This window comes from Rattus norvegicus, chromosome 6 (assembly GCF_021556685.1).
Source record: "Rattus norvegicus strain SHRSP/BbbUtx chromosome 6, alternate assembly SHRSP_T2T, whole genome shotgun sequence".
NCBI lineage: Eukaryota > Metazoa > Chordata > Mammalia > Rodentia > Muridae > Rattus > Rattus norvegicus.
In genome coordinates, this window is record NC_141539.1 from 59,450,762 (window position 1) to 59,477,563 (window position 26,802).

General features: G+C 38.6%; 1 protein-coding gene across 3 annotated transcripts in view; it reads left to right on the forward strand.

Annotated features, from left to right (window-relative positions):
* Crppa (CDP-L-ribitol pyrophosphorylase A) overlaps window positions 1–26,802 on the forward strand; it is a 277,017-nt gene that overhangs the window by 92,900 nt on the left and 157,315 nt on the right. For all 3 annotated transcript variants that reach the window (XM_087554170.1, XM_087554169.1, NM_001008386.1), the window contains 1 exon segment: window positions 16,588–16,682. In XM_087554170.1, the coding sequence (XP_087410296.1) occupies window positions 16,588–16,682 (95 nt within the window).

A 26,802-nucleotide genomic window follows, 5' to 3' on the forward strand; every position in this document is an offset into this window, starting at 1 on the left:
TCATATAATTTGTGTTTCTGTGCTTGTAAATAGTTAATCTATAACCATAAATCAAAAAGTTGACATATATTTACATATCAGCCAGGCAATGTATAAATATTTCTTTGTGAGCGGTTGGCCAAGTCATGCTGTGGTTGTTTATGCTTTTTAACACAAAGACATAGAAAACTCAGTTTGATTGTATTTCTAAGTAAGCTGTGCATTGCTTAGGTAGAGGGGCTGTAAGAGCAGCAAGGAGATTCCTGTCTCAACTGCTGATTTTCCATGTTGTAATACTTTCCCCACATATTATCAGAGCCAGCAGACATGTTAAAACAAATATTTTAAATTAATTGTTTTCTTGTTTAGGTAACAGTTTCTAACATGGTATTTTCCAGGTGTTCTATTTTCTTCTGAAAGAGTGATCTGACATGGCTCGGTGTAAGCAGTTGATTTAGCTGGAAGCTAAATGAGAAATTTCCTTCTTTGAGGTGTGTACTTCTAGGACCTTAGAGGAGATTCTGATATTACTGGGCCTACACAGAGCCACATCTCTGGGTCCTCCATACTCTCTAGGCAGCCAGATCAGCATTCACATGCTTTTTAGACACCCTGAGATTTTAGTCATCTGTCCCAATCCCATGTGAATCAGAATCTGTCTTGGTAAGAACCCTAGGTAATTGCATCGTAAGTCATATTTGAGAAACATTGGTTAAGGCTGCTCCTTATAGTCTCCTATAGGCCACATATAGCTAAGGTATTTCTACTGCAATTTAAGTTTAGAGTCTTACTACAGTCTTCCAATGACAGATGTGTATTTCTTTACCTTCTTCATGACTTGTACTAGATACCAACACTGATAATTGAAGGAAACAGGAGGGAGAAAACTTGGAGTTTTATTTTTGGACTTTTGAGGTTGTGAGACACAGTAGTGTATGGTCGTATATATCTGTAATCCCAGGGCTGGTGAGACAGAAAGGAAGATATATCCTTGAAGCTCAGTGATCAGTCAGCCTAGGTGAATCAGTGGGCTCAAGTTTTCAAAGGGACCCTATATCAAAATGTTCGGTGAGAAGTAGTTGATTATGATACCCAGTGTCTGGCCTATACTTATCTGTACATTTATATGTACTCTTGTCACACACATGCACACAAATTATTAAATATAATGTGGTTTGCAGAAAACTATTAAAATTATTTATTTGCAAGCCTGCCTTTTCCAGCCATATGTTAGGGCTATCCAGAAAAACAATACAACACATAGAGGTATAGATATACAGGAAGAGATTCGTCTTAGCAATGGTTGGGGGATAGCCAGAGACACAGATTAATGAAACTCCCTGCTGTTGCCCCAAGAGGTCCTTTCAAAGTTTTCCACTAAGGTGAATTTGAGATCTTGACTCTGCTACAAAAGAAATTTAGAAATTGTGTACTCAGGGAAAGAGCACACAAGCCAAGTGTGGGTGTGGGCGTCACTTGTATTTGATATCAATGGTTTCTAATGCTCCTTCTTCCCAGGATTCCCAGGAATCTAAATGAGGTCATTGGGTGGTTCCTGAGATGTGCAGACAAAAGGATAGAGAACAAATTTCATTTGGTACCATAAAGCCCAAGATCACAAGAACTGCATGGGACATTAACATGTTTCCTCTGTCAACAGAAGTTAATGGTCTTGCTTGTGAGACTCTCAGATAATATCTGAGAGAGGAATAAAGCAATAGTCAGGGGTGTATGTGTTTGTGCCTGAAGCATGCATCATTGCTGTTTTAATATTAAGTATCTGTATATAAATGAATATTATCTCCACATTAACAGCCTTCGTTGCACATGCCATTAACTATGCTGGAATGCTTGATTCCCACCTGCTTGAGTCTTCACGCCGAGTCCTGAGTGAAGTATTCTCCCTTTTCATGTCTTTCAATCTTCCCTGTTTTTCTGTCCTCTTGGTCCATGACTATCTGCAAGCTTGCGGCCCAAGAAAGTCTGTGGTATTGTTTCTATCAAATCCCAAAGATCAGAGAACCAGAATATCCATTATTGTTTGGACTAAAACTAAGACCAAATGTAGAATATGGGGGTTTCAGCTTCAAAGAGGGAGGAGAATTCTCCCTTCTGTCTCTTCTGTTTTCCTGTTCTAGTGAGACCCTGGATAAATTGAATACTACTCTCCCTATGTTGATGAGGACAATTCCTTTGTTTTGTATGCATGTTAAAATGCTGACCTCTCCCAGAAACTCCAGTTCCCTCACAGATACAATCAGAGCTTAACAACTATGTGGACAGCCCTTTTCTCCTTCAATAGTTGCGTAAAATTAACAATCACTTTTAATAAATGGTCAAAGTTCTTTTGTGGTTTATTTAATTTATTTTGTACTTGGGATTCAATCCAAGCAACTGTGGCCTTGAAAATGTTAGGCAAGTGGTCTACCACAGACTTATATTCCCAGCCCCTCCCCTCGTTTTATCTCTTTAATTCTGACATTGGGTGTAAGTTGTCAAGGCTGTCCTTAGCTTGTGATCTTCCTTCCTGTTTAGCCCCTTAAGTAGATGGGACCACAGGCTGACTTCACAATATACTTGTAAGCACTAATTCCTAGCATATATTAGACTCTAGCTTTCTGTTGAGCACTATTTGGAGCATTTTAACTATAGCTATTTTTCTCCCCAAATCAGCGACTTAGGTAGTGTTATGATTCTCAGAGTTCTAAGTCATAGGGTGGTATCCTGTGCTTGGACACTGAAATTTTCATTAAATACCCATGTCTTCTCAGAGAAGTATTGTCTACCTTTTGTCCAGGCTCCCTAAAAACCTTTCATTTATTAGGATACATCAACATTGGAATTTGATCCATCACAGGGTGACTCATGTCATGCATACATGTTTATGCTCAAGGTTTCTAGTTAAAGTTCAGCACTCATTTTATCATGAAATCATATAACAAAATATATCTTTTTATTTTAAGATCTTAGTGGATTCAGTGTTGCTCACAAGGTCAACATGATTTGAACATTCTTCAGAGTCATGGTTCAATAAACATGGAAGGAATATCTCCTGTTTTGTTTCTTGGCTATCTGCTGATATTGCTTTGGGTTTAATCATTTTAACAACATATATAGGCATATTTTCTTCTTCCTTGAAGATTTATACTTTAGGAATAGATGGCTTTCCCTTCCCACAGTACTGCCTTTCTGCTTGTAAAGATATATATCTTGATTCAGTCTATCTGTCTATCCATCCCTATGTCATTAAATACCTCTGTAATGTAGAACTATGTTGTTCGAGGGCATAGAGCACTCACACCAGCATCTTAAGTCATTTATTCTATATAATAATATTAATGTACAGTAGATATTATTGCTCCCATTTTCAGGGTAGGGAAATGGGATAGAGGCACATTCATCTGGGTCTCAAAATTGAAAAGAATATGATCCATAATTGGAATACAGATATGCCTTATCAATAGGCCAAGTTGTTTTTAGGGTCATGTCTTCTTTTTTACTCCCAACCATGCAGATGCATTTTCTGAGCATGAGAGTTGATCTTGTGTCAGAACATGGTCCATGAATCAAGCTGTCTGAAGAGAGTTCTGAGCTTGTGTTCAAACTCCAAGTAAAAAAGGCAAAAGTCTTGTAACCTGCTTCTCTATAACATAGGTTTGTTTGTGGAATGTGCTTTCGAGTCCCCCTTAGGTGTAATAATAGGAGTGGGTTTACTTTAGATTACCCATGATCTTACCCACTATTATTCAGAGTGATGCTTCCAAGCACAAGTTGTCCTCATGACTGTATATAGCCTAAGCTCCTGTGACCTTGCCCTTATGACTGTATACCACTTGAACTCAAGAGAACTTTGCTCACATGACCTTGTTTAACCTTCAGAGTGCCCTCAGAATATAAGTTGTTTCGGGATCTGAAAAAAAATGGCCATTGCATTAGACTTTAGTCTGTCAAAGTTTTAGACTCTACCCTCTCAGGCTCATGCTGCCAACTAGAGAGGTAACAATCTTGGATCCAAAAGCTCTCTCAGTGGACATCCAGGCTGTTTCTACAGACCACCTGTCCAGCCTTCATTCCTTTGGTCCAGTACCATGTTGTTAGCAGAACTTCCGGAGGATAAAGGTCTTGCTTTCTAGTAGTTTTTTGAGAAAGTACTTGCTGATAGCATCACACATTTTCCAAAAAATGGATCACAACTAACTTATAAATTTCTAGACATGTCCAGGGATAGGATAAGCATAAAAATGGAATGACTGAAAAATAACTTAAATGATTATTTATGTACTGTTAAGGCTTTCTATTTTTTATTTTTATGAATCTGGTCTTTGTAAATAGCACCTACCTATTTTAGGGTAACACTTGTAACTTTTTATATGCTGTAATATGCATGCTGCGTATTCTGTAATTTGGTATATTCATCTGTTCTCTCCTTGAATGGGGATCAAGTGGTTTGATGTGACTATTTTCTTGTTCACTTAGTATTTTTCACACTATAAAACTTTGCTAGGATAAATAACACAATCTTATGTCAGATGCAAGGACACTTTGTACTGGCAAGTTCACTTCTTATTGGAATACTAGATGTGGTTATATAAATATTTGGTCCATAGGAACATACAATCAAGTCAACATCTTCAGTTTAGTATGGAAATCTCACTGCCAGGAAAACAAAATCTTATTTCATTAATATTTAACTTAAGTCATTAATTTCAGGCAAGATGATGTATGACTTGAATATCCAAATAGAAATAAAATTCACCATCTAATTCTCATCTTCTGCTGATTTTTAACTTGATTTAACTCAGTACATTTGCCTACATGGGTTCCTCCTTACAGTGTGCCATGGTGAGTAGAAAAGCTGTGGAGTGCTATCCTGATGGCTGTCTTTCATGGAGTCTGTGCTAAAATGCAGTTAATTACAAATTACTGTTATCCTTACATAAAACAAAACAACCCCCACATTTCTTTTTCCTAAGGTAGCACATTAAATTTGGTCCATGTTATTTAATGTTTAACTCTTTCCAGCTTTTATTCTGAATGAAAAGGAAAACAATCTTTTCAGAGTCTTGTGATTAATTAGTACAACAAAACCCTAGACTGACTGATACGTTTGTAAACATCCACTGAACAAAGGAGGACTGTATTTTTCCACCCCTTCCACAAACTGGTTGAGCCCACCCAAGCCTGTTCTGCAAGTTCAGACAAACCCCAAAGATGTTAAAGTGGTAACAGACTCCAGGCCTAGCATACTTTATCTAGATGTACACAAGCCATACAAACAGTCTCAAACCACACTTAATTTAATATGCTGACCATATCTTGGCAAAAGGGTCAATATTCTAAAAGTTTTTAAAGAAAAGAGTCCCTATGGAATTTCTTCTTTAAAAGAATGTATTTATTTTTTCAATATGGCCCTTTAGCAAACCTTATAATACATTCAGTTTTGTGATTAAAGGGTGTTATAAAAATTCATTTTATTCTTTCTGGTTATAATTGTACAAACTTGAGTCAACTTATGCTATAAAAATGGCTCCCGGTGCCTCTTTTTATTTGATGCTTTATGTAAAAAGTGGAAAAAAAGAAGTTAAAACTGAGAATGATTTTAGGCTGCTTTTATTAGAATTAGTTAATATTAATTCATATAAAGATCTGTGTCTTTTTCTTGGTCATTGTGTATTGCTTTCCTTTTGTCTTACTAAAAGGACAATTGATTTGTCTGATATTTTACTGGCTAATAAATCTTCATTTTATTTGGAAAATGGCATCTCCACCTCCCAGTTTTAAACATCAATGTACAGGTGCCTTTCTTTCACTGTATTAGGAAGACTAAATCTGTAATCTTATACTTTATTTCTTCTCTACATGGTTTAAAAACTCTGCTGACAGGACAGTGTTTGAATTCCTTTGTGCACATGCATGAAAGGGTGTAGTGATGCTTTTAAATCGGCTCTGACTGGAAAGAATAAGATAAATCGCACACAGACAAGGTTAGTTCAGCATTATGGAAACAGAACTTACTGTGTTGGCTTTGGCGTCTTACGCACATGGAAAAACGGATGGTTTCGTTTCGTAAGGGTCTTTTAGCATTTACTTAGCATTGTGATTTTTTTTAAAGTGCAAAATTCTTTTGAAACTTTTGAATGTAGTTAAAAAGATGAGCCAGGGGAAGTCAGGTTTCCACCGGGTGCAACCGGACCACTGTCTGTCTGTGGCATGTCCTTGTCAGGGCTTTCTTGTTAAATTCTTGGAGATGGTGCCTTTTATATTAAATATGTTTCTTCGGACAATGCCAAGTGACAGCTAAGATTTACTCAGAAACCTTGCTTTTTGATGTCTCTGACTTTTGACTGATACTTAATTTTCCACATTTCTCCTATTAATACCAAAACTTCTTTGTACATAATAGTTTTTGTTCCTTACCCGCATGGAAACAGTGCTGTGATGGTATCTTGTGTGTGTGTGTGAACATTTGCGTCAAGAGCATTTGCGTCAAGCTTTCTCAGGAAGAATGGGAAGGCCGTAACGCAATTTAGAAGGAGCTTTGTTTCCCAGGCATTTTATTGTTAAGAAAGATGTAAATTAGAGAGTGAAATATGTGGGTCAAGATTAGAGAAAGTATAGTTTGTTTGGTTATTTAATCTTCTAATTGTCTTAATTTGTCATCAGCGAATGTCAGTGCAAGTACAGGCAAGGAATCTGTCATTTTCAATATGTCAAAGGTCACAGTAAGCCACTGAGTATCAAGTAAAGTCGTAACAGACAGAAGCCAGCCACCTATGTGTCTCTCTAGATTAGCTATTACAGAATGCCCCAAACCCAACTATGTCACTTTTTCTCAAAGTAACGACACATTTTATAAGTGCCCAGACATTTCTTGAATTTTAAAAGAGAATATTTTTCAAATGTATTTTTCTGATTTGGCAATGCCCATATCCTTAAAGGGAAACAAATACATATGCTATGAGAGCATAGTAAAACATGTATGTGGCTTCCACATTAATCTGTGTCAAGACAAGGCACCACATGCCCGCTGCTTGTGCTCAGTTCTAAGGTAGGAAATTTCATTCTGGGACCTTGTGACTCATGTTAAATGTGGTAAGATCTGATTAGATATGACATCTTTTATAAAATATGTGCCTTCATGCGATGTCTTCCAGTCGCAGTGCTCACAGGTCAGCATAGCTTTCTTCACAGAGGCTCTGCTGTATATTTAGTGTTCTTGCAAGAGTTTATTGACTGGTTTCTTGCAGTCATGGCTTGTTGGTTATTTTTCTGTTGTTTGCTGCCTGCCTTCTTCCTTCATCTACCATAGCCTTCCCAGGCCTGGTGATAAAGAACTTTCAGATGTAACTAAGAAGGGTACCCAGGCTCAGAAGGACCACTCTTCCTTTTCTTCTTTTCTCTTTGCATAAAAGGTCTTCTTCACATGGAACCCAGGCTGGCTTTGACATCATGTGCTGGCCCCATAGGCATGCACTCCTCACTGTTCCTCACTATTGAGTCTGTTTAATATCACTCTTCATCTTTGAGGGATGGAAATTAGATCCTCAAATTGGACTCTGGGTCACAGACCTCAACAGTAGATGAAAGATACTGCTCTTACATTGGATGGATTAAAGCTTCAGGTGCCAAACATCTTGTAGAAATAGCTACCTGTGGATTAAACACAGTTCTTATCTACTCATGAGCTCTAAAACTTTGATATGAGAGGCCAATCCAGGGGAAAAGGAGACCTGGTAGAATGAACTTGAGGTATCACAGAAAAGTGACTGTGTAGCCTGGATTCTCCTGTTTGTGGAACTGGGTGGTGTTAGTGTTTGACTTTATTTATCTGAAGAAAAATAAGGTATCACAAACTAAATTTTAGTCCTTCAGAAACTTTCAGAATTATTGCCCATACATCTCTTGTTCATGAAAGATTTTTGTTGCAATAGCACCTGAGTTAAACCTTCCTAAGAGAACATCACATGTGACAGTCATATTTCATGAGCATTGATTAGTATAGCACTTCCTTAATTGGTGCTTTAAAATATTTGTTAGCAACATATATGTGTGAATCCAGCAAAATTACCTAGACTGACTATCTTTACCCATGGAGTTGAAACCTTGTTTATGTTAAATATTCTGAATATAAGATACTATCCTGTTATAGTCTGCTGTAAAACTTTGGGTCCTGTTCAAATTATTAGTGTTTCAGTAGGAAATTCACAGTTTCTCACATCCCCCATTTTAACCCCCTTGTGTTGTTTCCAGTATCCATTGCATTTCTCAATGGATCTTTGGTTTTGTATGGATCAGTGGCCTGTGGTGTTGTCCAGTGGCCTATCAAGTATGTTGTTTGTCACTCAGCCCCACTCTAAGAGTCTACGGCATGATATATTGGGTCTAATAATTTATGGACAGCTCTAAAGGTACACCTGGGAACCACTGTCCCCTCCTGTCTCTTCTCCGCTTTCAACATTCTCCCGGAAAAATGAGAGCTTGTTGCACTCCATCATATTTCTGGTGACTCTGCTTATGCCCAGAACTTAGCAATAGAAGAGGAAGAAGAACAGTACAGTACTCTCCTGAGCAGTGGGAAATGAGAAAATTTTGGGTCTACTGTTTCCACTCAGTTGCAGTTCTTGTCATGGCCACCAGTGACACAAGACTGGTTAGAGGAAAAAGTGTTCAAGAATGAGCAAAGAAAAAGACCGGTGGAATTTACTCTATTCCCTTAATTATCTTGTAAATATTTTAAAGCACCAATTAAGGAAGTGCTAAACTAATCCATCCTCTTGAAATATGGAAACAATCTTAAAGATAGTAGAAATATAAGGAATCTTTTTTTTTAATAATTAAGTCAATTTATTTAAACAGTTGACTTAGCCAAATGCGAATGTTTCACTCCTTCTTTAAAAGGGGAACAAGAATACCCTTGGCAGGGAATAGGGAGGCAAAGTTTAAAACAGAGGCAGAAGGAACACCCATTCAGAGCCTGCCCCACATGTGGCCCATACATATACAGCCACCAAACTAGATAAGATGGATGAAGCAAAGAAGTGCAGGCCGGATGTAGATCTCTCCTGAGAGACACAGCCAGAATACACCAAATACATAGGCAAATGCCAGCAGCAAACCACTGAACTGAGAACGGGACCCCCGTTGAAGGAATCATAGAAAGGACTGAAAGAACTTGAAGGGGCTTGAGAACCCATATGAACAACAATGTCAAGCAACCAGAGCTTCCAGGGACTAAGCCACTACCTAAAGACTATACATGGACTGACCCTGGACTCTGACTTCATAGGTAGCAATGAATAGCCTAGTAAGATCACCAGTGGAAGGGGAAGCCCTTGGTCCTGCCAAGACTGAACCCCCAGTGAATGTGATTGTTGGGGGGAGGGTGGTAATGGGGGGAGGATGGGGAGGGGAAGCCCATATAGAAGGGGAGGGGGAGGGGTTAGGGGGATGTTGGCCCGGAAACCAGGAAGGGGAATAACAATCGAAATGTAAATAAGAAATACTCAAGTTAATAAAGATAAAAAAAAACAAAAAAACCCCAAAACAAACAAACAAACAAAAAGAAATATAAAGAATCCAATAATAATTTTAGAACTGAAAAAAATGTATTCAAATTGACAAATACTTTGTTGTATAATTCAGAAGTTAGTACTTAGCATTTCCTCAGTTGCATTCTACTGTATATTTTTAGGTAGGTCTCTCCCTGAACATTCAGCTCACTAGTTGATAAGACTGGCTGGGGAGCCAATATCAGGGATCCACCTGTTTCTGTCTCTTTTCCTTCCAGGACTGTGTGTGTGGCAGGGGGTGCGGGTGGGGAAGGAGGGCCTAAAAATCTAGGCTCATGTGATAAACACTTTTCTGACTCTGCCATTTCCCTAGCACAAGCTACTTCCTGAATAAGTAGAGGTAGAGTGGGAAAGAGGACTGACGTGTATTCAGGTTGTTGTTTCCCCCAAATAGTTACACAGTGCAGACCCATATTGTATTTAGGAGTAGAAGTCATTCAAACTTATAACGGTTTCCTCAGTGCCCCTTCCTCTATACCTGTATATAGATACCTGTGAATGTTCTCATTTTATAACCTTGAGTGTGTAATCCTTCAGTGTCAGATTCCCACGTGCTGTGAACACAGGCACATGACACTATTCCTGGATTTTTGTTTTTGAATCACATTTTTTTTTTGAGGTGGCTTCTTGCCATGTTGCCCTGGCCAATCTATGTAGCCCAGACATCTCTGAATTCATGGCACTTTTCACCTCTGCTTTCCAAGAGCCAGAATTATAACCCTGCACTACCGTATTTGTCTTCTGCCCATTTTCTTATCGCACTTTGAGTATTTCTTTTTAAATAAAAAACACTTTAAATTCACCTAATGTATCTTATAAATGTTTTTTGACTTTTCACTTACAGGCCATCTTTATTTGATATTCAATATACAATCCCTTTGATTTATAAAAAAAATCACATTATGGAGGACATGACTAGAAATCAGTTTAGGAGCAGCCTGTGGGTTTTTACTTACCCACTTATTAGTTTAGGGAAAAATTATCAGTGAATTTGGGGCCAGCGAGATTAAAGAAAGGCATTTTAACTCTTAAACCAACAATTATAATTAGGGGTACTGTATTTAGTTAACCCAGCCAAGATGAACTTGTAAGTTTCTGTCAGTAAAGAGCTCTGCTTTTCCTGGTTTCGAAGTGTGCAATATGCAGGCTTCTGTTGCCTATAAGTTACTGTACCCTTTTTAAGCTTTTAGAAAATAATTTTCCTTTTGTTTTGCCTACAGGTGATCTGAATATAGATGTTTGTTCAGTCTTATGTGGTTTTGTTTTTTTCTTCGATGATATAACTAGATCCTAAGACTGGATCAGATTTAGATTTATATTTTCCTAAGATTAGAGGTACTTCACAATCATAACCTCTAACATTTACTGACTGGCTTTGTCCTTGTTCTGAAAAAGATATGCATCATGATATGTTAGTTGTATTAATTAATTTTGATATATTAGAGTCATGAATACAGAACTTTTTAAGAAGTTGTCTCTCTGCATTTGTGTATGGAGGTGTGTATGTGTGTGCATGTGTTCATGCATGTGCATGCATGTGCATATATGTGTTCATGTGTGTATGCCTATGCCCATTGCATGCACACAGGCCAGAAATCCTACAATGTCCTGATTATCATGCTTTGGGTATTTTTGTTTATTTGTTTGTTGCTTTATTTCTGTGACATAGCTTTGGCATGGGTCTGTCACTAACCATGGAGTCAGTGATTCTCCTGTTTCGGCCACTCCATGCCTGGAATTTTTGTGGGTGCTGGGAACTTAGCCTCAGGCCCTCATACTTTTACAGTGTATGGTCTTACTCACTGAGCCATCTCCCCATTTCATTGTGATCCCTGCTTGTGATGTAGTGGGATGATAGAATCAGAATGACCCACAGTTATTCAATGGTTCTAGTCAATGATGTGCACTATAGCATCTCAGGAAGTAAATGCTAATAATATCAGTATTTCAGTAATGAGACAGAGGGGTTTTAAATATATATTCCCATTTGCTCAGTAGAAGAATCTATGCTTGAGCTTCCATAAAAATTGATCTTTAGTGTTATCTTTCAATTCATTGTTGTGACACTTTGCCAGGGTATGACCTAAGACTTCCAGAGGCTTAATCTCAGTTACAGAATTGAATTTGTATAAAACTTGGTTATTAAATGTTTGTCCAGTGTCCATTCCCTATAATTGTTAAACATGTTAATTACTTTTCTATCTCATCTTTAGACTATTCAAAATTAGAGTATTGCTGAACTATAAACCTTGGTGAGACATGTAGATAAAACTACTGGTTGGCTGGGGTTAGGGTTTTTTTTTAATAGTTTTATACCAGAAGTAGAACGACTCAGTGCATGGGTGGCTCACCACGTCTTGTCTTTCTAAACTCACAATCCTCCAATTGCCACACTATGGAAAAAGATTAAAGAAAACTGAAATGTTACCTCAAAAGAGTTACACTGCTTGAGGGAAGCTAATCAGCTATGGTAGGTAATTAGCATACTTTTTTAAGGAGGGAAGCTTTTATGATCCCCAAATTATACAAAGTTAGTGTCATCTAAGCAGAGATTCCAATCTGGCTATGCATCAGATCGCTTTTACAACTTCACAAAATGCAGGCTAGAAACTTGTTGAGTGGTTTAAATCTGTGCATTTGAAGAATAGGGAGTAGAAAAGGGTAGTCACCCAGGCAGAGGCATTAAGTTAGAAGAGCTGGATTGGGATTTTTGATTGTCTGGTCTTGGAGTAGAATAGATTGAGAAATAGTGTTAATAGATGATATATACATGTAGTCAGCAGAAAGCATAAGAACACAGCTGTTCTATCTCAGACAACTGTATGCTATGATATACAAATGGTGGGAAATTTTATTATTTGAGTTGACCACCCAGAAAGCACAACCATTTATCACTATTGCTTGGCCTTGAATCTAGATCATTCTCACTCAGGTTTTGCTCTCATAATCTTTAGTGTGCAAGGATGGGAGTTTTTAATTTCTTTTAGTCTATTTTTCTTTGTTTTAAAAAGGGAGAATGCTTTTTAGTTCTAAAATACTTTCAAGATTACAGGGTGCAAGAACCTCACAGGTAACTTCCATGCTTTTACCTGGTTTCACATATCCACCACAGGCTAATTTTTTGCTATATTTACTTTATTATTCCCACATGAGTCCTTCTCTTCCCGTCCAGATAACTGTGTGCTAAGTGGGTGATGGATTAGGCTTATACGCATATATTGTTGCATAGCACTTTAGTAACAAATACTTTTCTTGTAACATGCTAATATAATGATGAGTATATTGGCAAACTTAATCAGAACAAGTACTAAAGGCTTAAGTAATTATCACCAAATGAGAAAAGAACATTAGGTTCCTGAGGACATTCTAGCCATTGTAAACACTCTTTGCTGACAGTCATATGAATTTAAGACAAATACAGTGCATTAAACTGATATAGAATAGAGCTTATGAACTCTAATAATTGGAAACAGTGACTCTACTTACAAACTCTGAAAATTTCAGAATGACACCAGCCTTATGCAGTTCTCTAGAGAATAGACAAAAAAAAAAAACCAAAAAAAACCAAAAAAAAAAAAACAGTCCTTACCTCAAATAGTTTAGCTATTATGAATATGAAGGACTTAATTAGAATTTAAGATTTTATTTAAAATTATTAGACACAATTATGATTTTGAAAGAAGAAAAGACTTTAGTCATGATATATATGTATATATATATGTGTATATATATAGAGAGAGAGCAAAACTTACAAACTTAACAAAATTGCTATATCCTGTATAAAATAATTATGCATTATTTTTCATAATTTTGGAATAAATGTAAAACTAGGAAATCAAGTGGTGTTAACAATATGCAACTGAAAACAAACTAAAATGACTTTGTGGTAGAGGCTGTAAAGCACTGTTCCTTAAGAAAAATGAAGTAAGATACCTAGAGATGGGGAATCAATCCTGACCCCCGTAAGAGTTATATTTTAAACTTACTCCTTTTAAAACTCAGAATTATGGAAACTGGAAAATTTTTCCTGGCAATGAGTGATTCATAAGTAAAAGTTCTGTATTTAGCTCACTGAGAAAAACTTGGTGTGGATGGAGGGTGGGTACAGGGATGGAGGGGAGGAGGAGGAGATAGGAGCAGGAGAGATGAGGACAGGGAAGAGCTGAGGGAGAGAGTACTGGGAGAGACAGCTGGATTGGAGGTTATCTCTAGCTTAAGCTAGGGCAATGGAAACTCCTAGGAATCTATGAGGGTGATCCTAGCTAAGACTCCTAGCAATGGGGATATGGAGCCTGAACCAGCCATTTCTTGTAACCAGGCAAGATGTCCAATGGAGGGATAGGAAGACCAACACAGTGACAAAAACCTTAGACCTAGAATTTGTGCTGCCTACAAAATGTACAGGGGTAAATTTGAGGAAGAGGCTGTATCTGATGACATTGCTTGCCTTTGTTCCCTTTCTCCTACCTGGGTTTCCTGTCTAGCCTCTACCGAGGAAAATGTCCTTCCTGCAACTTGGTATGCCCAGGCTAGTTGATATCCAAGGGAAGCCTCCCCTTTTCTGAGGAGAATTCAGGGAGGAGTGGATGGGAGCAGGGGCGGGGTGAGGGAGAGAGTGGGAAGAGAGAACGTATGGTAAGCTATGGTGAGGGCATAAAGTAAATAAATAACAGAATTAGAAAAACTACCAAAGTCCTATATTTAGAATAGCTGAAATGCTGTCTAAGAGAAATGCAAAATGTAGTTGAATTTCATTTTTAGTATACTTTTAAGTGTGATAGAAGGCTTCTAGCTTTAGTTTTGTTGCTATTAATTTACATTGAACAGGAAGATTATAATGGCATAAGGAATATATGGTTAAACAAGGAAGGGAAATCTTTGCTCCTTTTTTTACTTGAAAAATTCTTAATTATTTGTAATTTATCAACTTTTCAAAAACTATTGTGGCACTGATACATTAATTGCTGAGTTGGCAGATACTGTTGTAGTCATAGATTCAACTTTTTGTGCATTAGAAATATTTCAAAATGTTTCTAGGCATACATAAGGGTCCTGGAGAGCCACATTTCCTTCCAAGTATTTAAATATATGATCTATTGATTGTGTTTCCTTCATTTCCAAAGACTCTGGTTGAAGGATGGTTACCTTATAATCAGTCTTTTGAGAGGGCCCTCCATGGCCTTGGCTTCACCGAGCATCCTTGGTATTTCCTGTTAAATCATCTCGTTGCCTCCAAATAATTTTGCTTCCTATTGATCACACTATGCTTATGGGTTCTTGTCCTACCTCAACATATTTTATTTTGTTTCCATTTTTATCTCTCTGAATTCTTTCCAAATTCCTTGCCTCCACTCCTAAGCAAAGCCCATTCACCTTTCTAGGGTAAGCTCTAATCTCATTTAAAGATTACAGTTATCTGATTGTAATTGTCAGCAGCCAGTGTTACTTAAACTGATAGTATGTTATAACACGGTCTGGCATATTCATCTCCATTCATTATCAAACTAGATTTTATCAGGGTTATGTATCTGCAGAGTTTCAGGAATTAGTAGAACCTTATTCAGTAAGGAAATAGAATCCCAAAGAGATGAGACGATGGAAAAGTGGCTTAGTTTAGTGTGGTAGATCCATATTCAGAATACAGGGATTCTGTCCATCTCAATCTATTGCAATTACTTGGTTTATATATACTTACTTTTTTTGACTGAAGGGTCTGAGCAAAGAGCATGTGAAAATCATTTATAGAAACTATTGCAAGTTGGGTATCACTGTAGGAAGGCGTGATCGTTGGGCAGACCTATATTTAGATATCCAGGTGTGAAACTGGGAATTGTAACACATAATACACACATTCTTATTTTGAGCCATTAAGTTGGATAGTGGCATTAAAAGAACATGGTGATGGTTGAAAGTTCACTAAGTGTTCCATGCCTTTCCTTTACCCACATTTTGGTTCCCTAAGGTAGCTATAGGCATATAAATGTAAATTTTTTTAGATTTGTGTACCTTTTCTACTACCAAAAGCCCTGGAATCTTATGAAAGTCAGTCACTTATCTGTAACGAAGGCTTCTGACTTCAGGATACATAATCATAATAATTCTTTCCTCTATGGTCAACATGGTTTCCATGTTACTATGGTTTTGTGAATAAATAGGAAACTTTTTAAAATGGGAATAGTAACAGGAGTATTAGTAACCGGTGGTGTTATTTTAGCTGTCTTTTGGAGCTTTTCTAGAAAAAATTATTAATTGATAAATTCATCTAGGAAACATATTACCTAAGCCACCCACGTATGAAATACCAGGGTCAAATAATGATCCAGGCAATGTTTGATTGAGAAATACTATTTTGAATTAGGTTTTGTTGTTTTAGTTCAAGATTCAGTACTTGACAGCTGTTGCAATGTTCCTTAGTACCTCAGAGTTCTCCAGAGGAGGATGTCATCTTTTGAGAGAGTGATCAGAAAGTTCAGGGGTGAATGCCACTGTGTCACATGGCATTGTGCCACATGTGTCACATATTTTAACTTTTAAGCTATCTCAAATAAGCCTTGCAAGATTGAGGAAAATTTTCATTTGCTGTGGTAAGAGTCCAAACAGAAAATGGGTTGTATGGAACTGACAATGTAGATGCATGCTAGGGAAAATCTGCCCATTGACCAGAAGGACATTACCTATAGGTGAGAATCTCTGAGAATCTGGGAGACTACTTTCGAATAAAGAAGTCATCACACAAATGATTATCACTTCTAGTTATTCCCTTTAAAATATAGACCGAGATCTCTCACTTCTCATCTCTTTACATAATGTGTGGTTATAACATAGCATTTGGTGTATGAATGCCTGTCTGGTAAATAGACTCAGAATGTCTTAGTAGATAGCTCATGTCTCTGTACGTAGTTTTGGGCGAGAATCTCCCTCATCTTACTCACGGGGGATGAAAATCAAGCAAGCATAAGTTTCAGGATAATCGAGCTTTGTTCTGTGATTTTCTTTTTTCAATGATAAAACTTTAAAACTTTTCTATTTCTGATTGCAGAAAAAATTTCACAAGAGATTTGTGTGGTCGTGAACACAAAAGATGAAGAATCTGTAGGACATCTTCTTGAGGAAGTGCTAAGAAATGAACTAAATGTAAGCATTCAAAGAATGACTTGGATCAACTGTCACACATTTTTGTGGTATAAAGGCAGCATCGTTGAAAAAGCACACAAATCACTCAAACCAAATGTTGCTATTTCCTCCTCTGCTAGGATCTTTTATTCCCCAAATACTGGGATTGAAGCATACTCCATCCCCTGTCCATTCCTCTTGGACAGTGTTCTTTACCTTCTGAATGTTGCAAGACTTTGGTATAGTTCTTCATGTTGTGGTGATCCGTAGCCATAATGTTATTTTGTTGCCACTTCATGAGTATAATTTAGCTATTGTTATGAATTGTAAGTATCTGATATGAAGGTTGTATGGTATGTGACCTTGTAAAATATTATCTGGGGGGGGGGTTATCTGTGCCCTCTTGTTACCCGGGCATTTCTATACCCCTTCTATCCCGTTTTAGCTCCCGAATAAGACACAGAGACCTGGTATTTTTATTAACAAGCTACAAGTCTAAGCTGGGCAGGTTCTGAGCTGCTCTAACCCACCTAGGCTACTAACACCCCATTACTTGCCCTCTGGTCTTGCCCCGGCTCACTCTGGTCTATGGTGTCCTCATGGCTGCTCTCTCATTGTGATGTTATGGCAAATCCTCCTGGTCTCTCCACACCTTCTTCTTGTGATCCTCTCTTTCTCCCTTCGGTCTCTTTTTTGGGATCCCCTGACTTAGGTTGGCAGTCTTTCCTCATTTTCTTCTGCCCAGCTAACTAGCTGATCAGCTCCTTGTTAGGCTATCAGAGGTGACGGAGAAGACTGTTTATAAAAACACTGATACTGGTAATGCTTCACAAAAATAACAATACCAAACTCCAGCCTGGATCCTCCTCTCTGCAAGTAAAGAAATAGGCATTTGAATAATACATAGACAACCTTTACCCAGCACAAAAAACCATCCCCCAACATGAACCCTTGTGGTTTGTGACCCACAGATTGAGAACTACTGCTTTTTTTGTTTCTCACGGTCCTCATCTTCATATGTGACATGTTCTAAAAGCCCTGCTTGCTGCTGTGTACCCCGATATAACTCAGATACAGTTGGAGGCTTAATGCCCAGCACGTACTAGAGGCTAGCAAATTGTTTCTCATAAATATCCGAGATGAAGATGAAGGGAGAGAAGAAAGACAGTTGTGACCATAGATGAGATAATAATGATGCTAAGAAAATTGATGTCTTTGTATCAATTATGAATTGTTTGGCTTCCTAGTTAAACTTCTTTTATTAAGTCTGGGAAATCAGAAGAAACCATGTCGTAGATACGGGAACATTTTTTATCTTTGACCACTGAAAACTTCTACAGCCGCGTTAATGACAGCTTTATGTTTTGAAATGTTTTGGTTTGTCTAATTGATTTCATTACAGTTTAATTCATTTTGCGTTTTCTTTTTTGCCCTTTTTTCCATTAATTAATTTATTTATTCACTTTACAGCTTGATCATAGTCCTCCCTCCTCCAATTCTGACCCTTTCTAATCCCTTCCCCATTATGCCTTGCCCTTCTCCTCAGAGAAGGGAAGCCCCCCTTGGGTACTACCCAGCCCTGGGACATCTAGTCCCAGTTGAAGTGAGTACATCCTCTCCAGGCAGTCCAGTTAGGGCAAGGAGATCTATTAGTAGGCAACAGAATCAGAGAGAGCTCCCAATGCATTTATTAGAGGACCCACATGAAGATCAAGTGCACATTTGCTACAAATATGTAGGGAGCCTAGGTCCAGTCCTTACATGCTCTTTGGTTGGTCATTCAGTCTGTGTGAGCCCCAGGCTAGTTGACTCTGTAGTCTTTCTGTGGTGTCTTTGACCCCTTCAGCTTGCTCACTTCTATCCCTGACCTTCCACAAGACTTCCTGAGCTCCACCAGATGTTTGGCTGCGGGTCTTTGCATTTGTTTCCATCTGCTGCTGGATGAATCTTCTCAGGAGACAGTTATGTTAAGTTCCTTCCTGCAAATGTAGCAGAGTATCATTAATAGTGTCAGGGGTTGTTTCTCTCCCATGGGGGAGCTCAAGTTGGTCCAGTCATTGGTTATCCAATTGCTCTGCTCGATCGCTCTTCCCTGCACATCTTGTTCACAGGACAGATTATGGGTTGAAGCTTTTGTGGGTGGGTGGATGTCGCATCCCTCCACTGGACATACAAGGTTGACCACTGGAGACTTGCTGCACCAGAAACGTCCTGTTTAGGCCTGATACTTGCTACACTAGCAACATCCAGGGATAACCACATGACTAAAAGCCAGTGTAAGAACTGAATCAACAAAAGCCAGGGCAATATGACACCTTCAGAGTACAGCTGTCCTACTATAGCAAGCCCTGGCTATCCTAACATAAACAAAGCAGAAGAAAATGACCTTAAACCCAATAAAGAAGATAGAGGCCTTTAAGGAGGAAATGAATAAATCCCTTAAAAATACAGGAAAATACAATTAAATAGGTGAAGGGAATGAATACGATGCTTCAAGACCTGAAAATAGAAATAAAAGCAATAAAACACAAAGTCAAGGAACTGTGGAGATGGAAAAGCTAGGGATGAGGCAAGGAACAACATAGCAAGCATCGCCAACAAGATACAGGAGATGCAAGAGGGAATCTCTGGTGCAGAAGCCATGACAGAAGAATTGATACATCAGTCAAAGAAATGCTCAACCTAAAAAATTTCTGACAGAAAACATTCAGGAAATCTGGGATACTAGGAAGAGACCTATCCTAAGAATCATAGGAGTAGAAGAAGGTAAGGAGTCCCAGCTCCAATAACCAGAAAATATTTTCAAGAAAAGTCATAGAAGAACATTTCCCCAACCTAAAGAAAGAAATACCTATAAACATTTGTGACACTAGAACACCAGTTCGATTGGATCAGAAAGTCTGCCCACCACATAATAATCAAAACACCAAATTTATAGAACAAAGAACGAATATTAAAAGCTGCAGAAGAAAAAGACTAAGTAACAAACAAAGGCAGAACTATCATTGCGCTTGACTTCTCGACAGAGACCCTAAGTGGTACAAGGGCCTGGACCAATGCCTTCCAACCTCGGAGGAACCACAGATGCTACCTAGACTACTAAACCCAGCAAAACTCACGAACACCACAGATGGAGCCAGCAATACCATCCAAGACAAGACCGAATTTAAACAGCATCATTTTGTATTCTCACTGAAGTATTTTGCTTCCGACACAAATTTAGACTAACATGTGATGAATTTTTAACATATCGTCCCAAAGGTCTTTGAAGTTAGGGTTAGAATTTGGCCAACAGAGATGCAGCCATGATACCTGGCAGTCAGCATCTAGAGGTAAGTTTTGCTGTGTAAGTTCACCAGCTTCTGCACTGTATCAAGAACATCTACATTGCAAAGTTGAAAGGTTCGATAAAAGATATTGATGATGCACATCTTTGTTCTAGAAATAAGTACACAGATAATGGTGCCTACAGTGTTTGTAACAAATCTTTTCTGCAATGCCTCCTTTGTAGCAACTACAAACTCTTCCTTTCTGCAATGAGAGGAATGTTTTTCTGTTGTTTCTAAGTACTCCAAGGCTTGTTATTTGCATTTTCATTGAGAGTATTAAATGCTAGACTAGTTTGAATCATTTTGTAGATATATCTGCCTGGGGTACATCACTACTTATGGGAACATCATTTTTTTAGATTCCTTAATTTCTCACACTTCCTCTAGATCCTATTAGTATTCTTTTTAAAGAAAGACAGTTTTACCTCCTTTTAAGGGGAAGCTCAGGCTTGTCCCATAATTTCCAGCTCAATGGCAGAGCACTCCGGAAGCTGTTTTATGAGAAGGGGCCCCTGCAGCAGCCCTGTTCTCTCTGAGACCTCCACCTTTGCTGCCCCTCTCCTTAACTCATGCTCTAATTCTTTTTTAATCAAGATAAACCTCTCTACTGATGGTTTGCCCTGCAAGAGTATTTTAATCTAAATTTTTGAGTGCTCCGAGGCTCCCAAACCCCAACATCCCTATCAAAATGAGAACTTCCACATTCCCTCATGTCGCCCCAGATTGTCTGAAACTGAAGTTTGGGTGTGCTTCAAGGGGCTTGGTGGATGTTGGAAGGCACTGTCATTCCCGGCTTAGCACTCTTGGGCTTCTGGCTTTGCTAACTGTTAAACTACAGATCCTCACAATGTTCTTCCTCTTTCATGCTGTGACCTAACAATTGTCTGTAGCTTTCTGTACATAAGCGCGGCGATGTTCACTTATCTTCAAAACCACCTCACCATTTCCTCCTTTATTTTGCAATGAAAGAAATCTTCCAGCCTTTAATTTGTACAGGGTTATTTAATCAGAGCATCAATTAGCATTAGTTAATATTAAATGCTTTTTGTTAATTGATATCTCTCAAGGGCCGATGAATGGAAAAATCAGTATGACATTTTTAAAGTGTGACAGGATTGCAGTTAAGTCTGAGAAGTCCTTGGATGGGGATTTGTGTGCTTTTATGTAGATTTCTCTCCCAGGTTTATCTCTGGCATTGTATTTTTCAGCCCATAATTTACAGAAAAGCAAAAAATGGTGGATATTATAACTTTTTACACCCGAGAGCTTTTGTCTGCCTTTGAAAAGAGCATATAAAAATGATGAAGTCACCACCGCTGAAATCTGCAGGGAGATCAGAGTGGGTGTGGAGCTTTGCCTCACACAATGGGGGGATTGTTTTATTGATATGAATAGGAGAAATGTTTCCCACTGAAACTGAAGGAAGAGATTGGGTATGCTTATGGTAATTGCCTGGGAAAAATTTTGCAACATACATTTCGGGTGACCCAAATGTTTAACTGTAACACAATGGAAAATTCTAAAATCACGTATGGGGTAACCGTAAGTTAAATGGGGAAGCCTATGTTCTGATAGACACATTTTCTACCCCATACTCACCACATTCATGCATCTGTCAGTGACTTTAAATTTTAGAACCTCAGTATCAGTCTGGCTGTCATTTTTGACTTATTTATATTTCTGGATCTTGAATTTCTCAGAAATTCTCTCCAAAGATGATTCAAGGAGATCAATAGCGATGAATACTTTTATTTGAATGTAAAAGGTCTCTGGTAGATAAGTATGGTTGAATACTTGCTACTTAAATGGTGGTTCTGTTTGAAAAGATTTTGGGACCTAATAGATGAGTTCAGGTAGCAAGAAGGTCACTGATCACAGGCTTTGAGAGGTAGAGCCTAGCCCCACTCTGTTTGTTTTCTGTTTCTGCTACTACCACAAGAGCTGTCATAAACTCTCCAGACCTTCACCACTGATGAGCTGTGACAGCTCAGACTAGAGATGAAATCTGTCTATACTTTCTTAGGTTGTTTAAGTCCAGTATTCTGCCACACAACAGGAAATGTAAAAGGTGGGGTTGTTGCTGTGCTGGGAGCTGCACTACAGTGCTGGTAGGCTTTTAGTGGGTTGCAGAAGGAGCATGAAGAAATTTTGAGCTGTGGACTTGTGAAGCCCCAGAGTCCTGTAAGTAGAGCTTAAAGGCAGTTCTAAAAGTTCAGGAGAAGGAAGGGAGTGTGGGCAATGAACACTGTTCGTAAGATTCAGAGGGGGAACAAAAGTCCTACAGAGAGCTTTGCTGGAAGCCGTTCATGTTATACTGTGGGAAAGAATCAGCAGTGTCATTCCTGGGTCCTGCAAGTTTCCATGAGGTGGAATTCAGAAGTAATGGGATAATTGATAAAGGAAATATTAAGACACTATAACATTCAGTCTGTATCGTGGTCTATGGTCAGATTTATAGTTAGAGAGAAGAGAAAGTGGAACAAAACGATGTGAAAAACATGCGTGCTGGCAAGGAAAGGGACCTGCCGACAAAGTAGTTTTGGGCAAAGTGTAGTTCCCATTACGAACGTTGGCATAAAGAGAACCCTTACACGGTGCTCTGCAGTAACAGCAAGAACGGTGTCCAGTGAAGCCAAGCGTTCTCTTGGTTCCTCATTGGCCTTGAAGGTTACAGTCATGAGAGAAAACAGTGCCTCTTGTGGCCTATCTATATCTAGAGCTTGTAGCAGTGTTCGTCATTGTCTGCAGAATGCTGGTTTTACTGTGTGCAGTATGGATGGAAGCTTGTACAGAGGTTCTAGAAATCTCCTTGCAGGTAACCTGGAGACAGATTGCCTGCAAGGAGCTTCTTGGTGGGTCAAACTTGGAGCCTTAAGTTGAAGGCAAAGAAAGGTACAGTGAAGACACCATGTTGCTGGAGATGGCAAGATTACTGAGGAACTGTTGCAATGAGTGTAGAATGCTCAATAGAGTGTGTGCATGATGCTGCTGGCCCAGGGTGGGAGGGGCAGGGCTACCTGTTCATTTGTAGCCCAGATGATTTTAACATGAGTTTTTGATGTCAGACATGTTGCTATGGATTTGTTGTTTGCCCTGCTGAGTTTTGGGCTCATTTTGATCTAATGTATCCCTGATATGCCTATATTATTTTCTTTAGGAATGGAGTTGCTTTTTTTGTATCATTGCATTATGAAAGTTAAGGGCAGAATAAATCTTATTCCCTTAAGGTTTTTCCCTCAGATAGCACCTCACTGTCAGAAGAAAGTTTACTAATACCAGTCCTCAGTCACTTCATTTTAACTCTGAAAATGGGGAAAATATCTAAACTGCTGTAAAAGTAGTGAGGGGTGTATAGGTAGAAGGTGTGATTAGCTTTTCATTAGTTATTTAATTCGTTGACTTGCAAAATAGTCAATGCCCATTATTACTCAACCACTGACTATTGAGAGTTGAACTAAGTAGGTGGGACTGTGAAGGAGCTTACTGTCACATTGGACACTACTATAGTACCAAGGATGCAGCTGTGTCCTGAATGGGATGGTTCTGGAATCAGTTTGGGTGATGAGGAGATAAAGCAAGAACAGACATGTGTACAGAAACTCTGGGCTTGGGTGGACCGTGCTCTCTCTGATAGGGCAGCACCAATGAGGCACAACAACCTGGAGCCTCAGGATGTTTATTGTGTACAACACCAGAAGTGGAAGTTAGGAGGCTCTGTAGGGAGCAGCCTCAAGTTGCAGTCATCCAGAGGAGTAAGCTGCAGTTGCTAGTTTTTGTACACTCTGGTCAATGTTTTGTAAACTCTCATACGTGGAACAGATGAAGGTTTTCCCGCTCCTCAGAACCTTTCCATGGATGTGAGCCATCAGAGTCCTTAGCATAGAAAAAAGCAAACTATGCTTAGATAAGGGAATCATGGAAAACTGTCTGGGAAGTGAAAATCACTGACGGAACTCTTTCAACAGACTTGCCATTTAGTTAAGCCTAAAAGGGGAATTAGCAGTTACTTAAGGACCAAACTCAGAGGAGCCATGCTGTGGAACACACAGAGGAACCTCATGCAAGGAGAGGGAAACAGGTTGAATGGTTAAAGTGGAGATGGATCAGGGGCAGCTAAAGGTAGAGTAGAACAGAGCCACAGACAGCCTTACAGGCTGGGCATAATTATATTTGCCTGTATTATGTTTTGTCTCACCAGAAGATAATGTAAAGAGGACTTGAGCTGAAGACTATCCTGTTGTCTTTGAAGAGTGTTCATGCTGGCTGCAGCTGACGGCCACACTCAGGAAAATCTGCAGGGGTTAGAGGTTTTTTTTTTTAGTTTCACATTGGTCCTTAAAACACTTAAGTACGTTCAGTTCAGTTTGCATTCCTGTAGCACAAGGGATGCATGCCATAAGGAACGCTGACTTACACGGTATAAGCTTTTTTTGTATTTGGCTCATCCACCACTTCCTGTTTCCTGGAGAAGAGAATTTAATTATTGTTTTCTATAACCACAAGTGACAAGCTGTGTTTAACTGAAAATCATTTATTTTCTGGATATGAGGCAGGATCTGGTTTTGTTGGAGTCATTGTCTAATGCTTGATTTATTTTTCCTGATGGCCTGGAGGTTGAGTCTAGTGTGTAAGTTCTGTGCCCTTTGTTACAGTGTCCAGCACTGTGTGCTTTGTGAGTGTGTAGGACTGTGTCCTTTGTAGCGGTGTCCAGCACTGCGTGCTTTGTGAGTGTGTAGGACTGTGTCCTTTGTAGCAGTGTGTAGATCTGTGCCTTTTCCTACAGTCCTTACCAAACTCAATGATGATGCTTGAAAAACAAACCTTCAAGATTAGAAAAGAAGCCAAAAGAATGACAGGAAAGAATGAGTCGGAGCAACTTTAGCCTTAGTAACATCTTCAGACTTAAAGACAATAATTAAATATAAATATTTTTGAAATGCATAATAACATCTTGTGCATAAGATCTGAAGATAGCAGACATTTGTTTGGGGTACTGACCACAGTTAATAGTAAATGACACACTAAAGCTAGTTGGGTTTTTTTGGGGGGGGATCTACTTTGAACAGAGGCAAGGACTAATTCAGGATGTCAGTTGAGTAAGTGAGTGTGTTTGTCATGTGTGTGTGTGTGTGTGTGTGTGTGTGTGTGTGTGTGTGTGTGTATACAAGGCTAGAAACTGCCTGAAGGTCATTCTGCTAAATTACGTTAGGATTATTTGGACATTAGCTAGGGTTTCTGATGCACAGTAGAGGGGAGAAGAAAGTCCAAATGGAGTAAACCATCAGTAACTCAAGCTGTTATTAATTGCACTTTCACTATAGCCGATGAAATTAGGTTTTCATTGGGAGAGCTAGGCTAATCTCTAAATGTGACTTGGTGTGTTTTTTGTTTTAAAAACATTTTTGCCTTTTTGCATATTATTTTATGTGATAAATTTTATATTCTTTTTGAACAATTTTTTGAGATTATATTATAATTGCAAATTACCCTCTTCCCAGTTCTTCCCTCCAAGCCCCGTAGACTCCCCTTAATCTCTTAGGAAGATCATATATAAAAATGTTTTCTGTATTCCTGTGTATATCAGAAGGATGTCAATGTTTTTACATACTAACAAATATAATGTTGAGTAGCCAGAATATACAACAGTAGAACATCCAGAGTTATTAGCCAATGTTACTATTATTTTCATGAAATTAGATCTTCTTGTGCACATCAAAATATTGGTTTTATACATACAGGAAGTGGCCCTGGTAGGAACTCTATACATAACATTATAAAAATTGCCCCCTTAGAATAATGGCAGAAGACAGTGTTTCAGTTCTCACTTAATAGCATAAGGACTGGAATTCAGTACCCTACACTGCAGAATCAAAACATTCTTCCCATCTCTGTAAAGCTTTGGTATATTTAATTGTTAACCTTTAATAGTTGACTTCCTTCACTCCCTTTGTCTCTCTCTCTCTCTCTCCCTCCTTCCTCTTCCTTCTTTTTTTGTATATATGCTCCTCTGTGTGTACAGTGTGTATATGCGCATGCAGTCTCATGTATGTGAAGATCAGAAATTGGGGATCTTTCTCAACCTCTCACCCTAATTTGGGAGATAAGAGTCCCTCACTGAGACAGGAATTCACTGATTCAACTAGACTGGCTAGCCAGAACACTTTAAAGATTCTCCTGTTTATGCTGCCCTGGTGATGGGATTACATATAGTCACCACCACAACCATCATTTTATGTGTATGCTGGGATCTGACCTCAGGTGGCAAGAACATTACCCACTGAGCCATCTCACCCAACCCCTTCCTTTCATTTTCCTAATTTTCAGCTTGGCCTGGTCCTTAGTAGAACTCATTACATAGCCCACACTTTCTTTAAACTTGCAATCATACCTCCTTAGCCTCTCAGTTGCAGGATTTCACCATGTTTAACCGTGCCTGGCTTTAGCTGAGTTTACTACTAAACAGGTACATTCTGAGAACTTGTGTTTTTAAAAATCAAGATATAGTTTTACTTCTTAATATAATTTTAACATTCTTGATGGACTGTTTTGATCTAGTTAGAGTACACATGATTCTTAAAAATATCACTAATATTTATTGAGGCTTCACCTAATAATTATTAGGAGACTCATTTCAACTCCTTATCTGTGGTGTAATTCTACTTTAAAGTGCAAAATGGTAGGTTATTCCATTATTCCAATGACTTTAGTTAAGTTGTGATTCCATGGTAAGGTGGTTCTATGAAAACTGAAGCAAAATACTCCTATTAGTTTATGAATAAATTATTTATGGAGTTTTGATACCTGAAAACTTG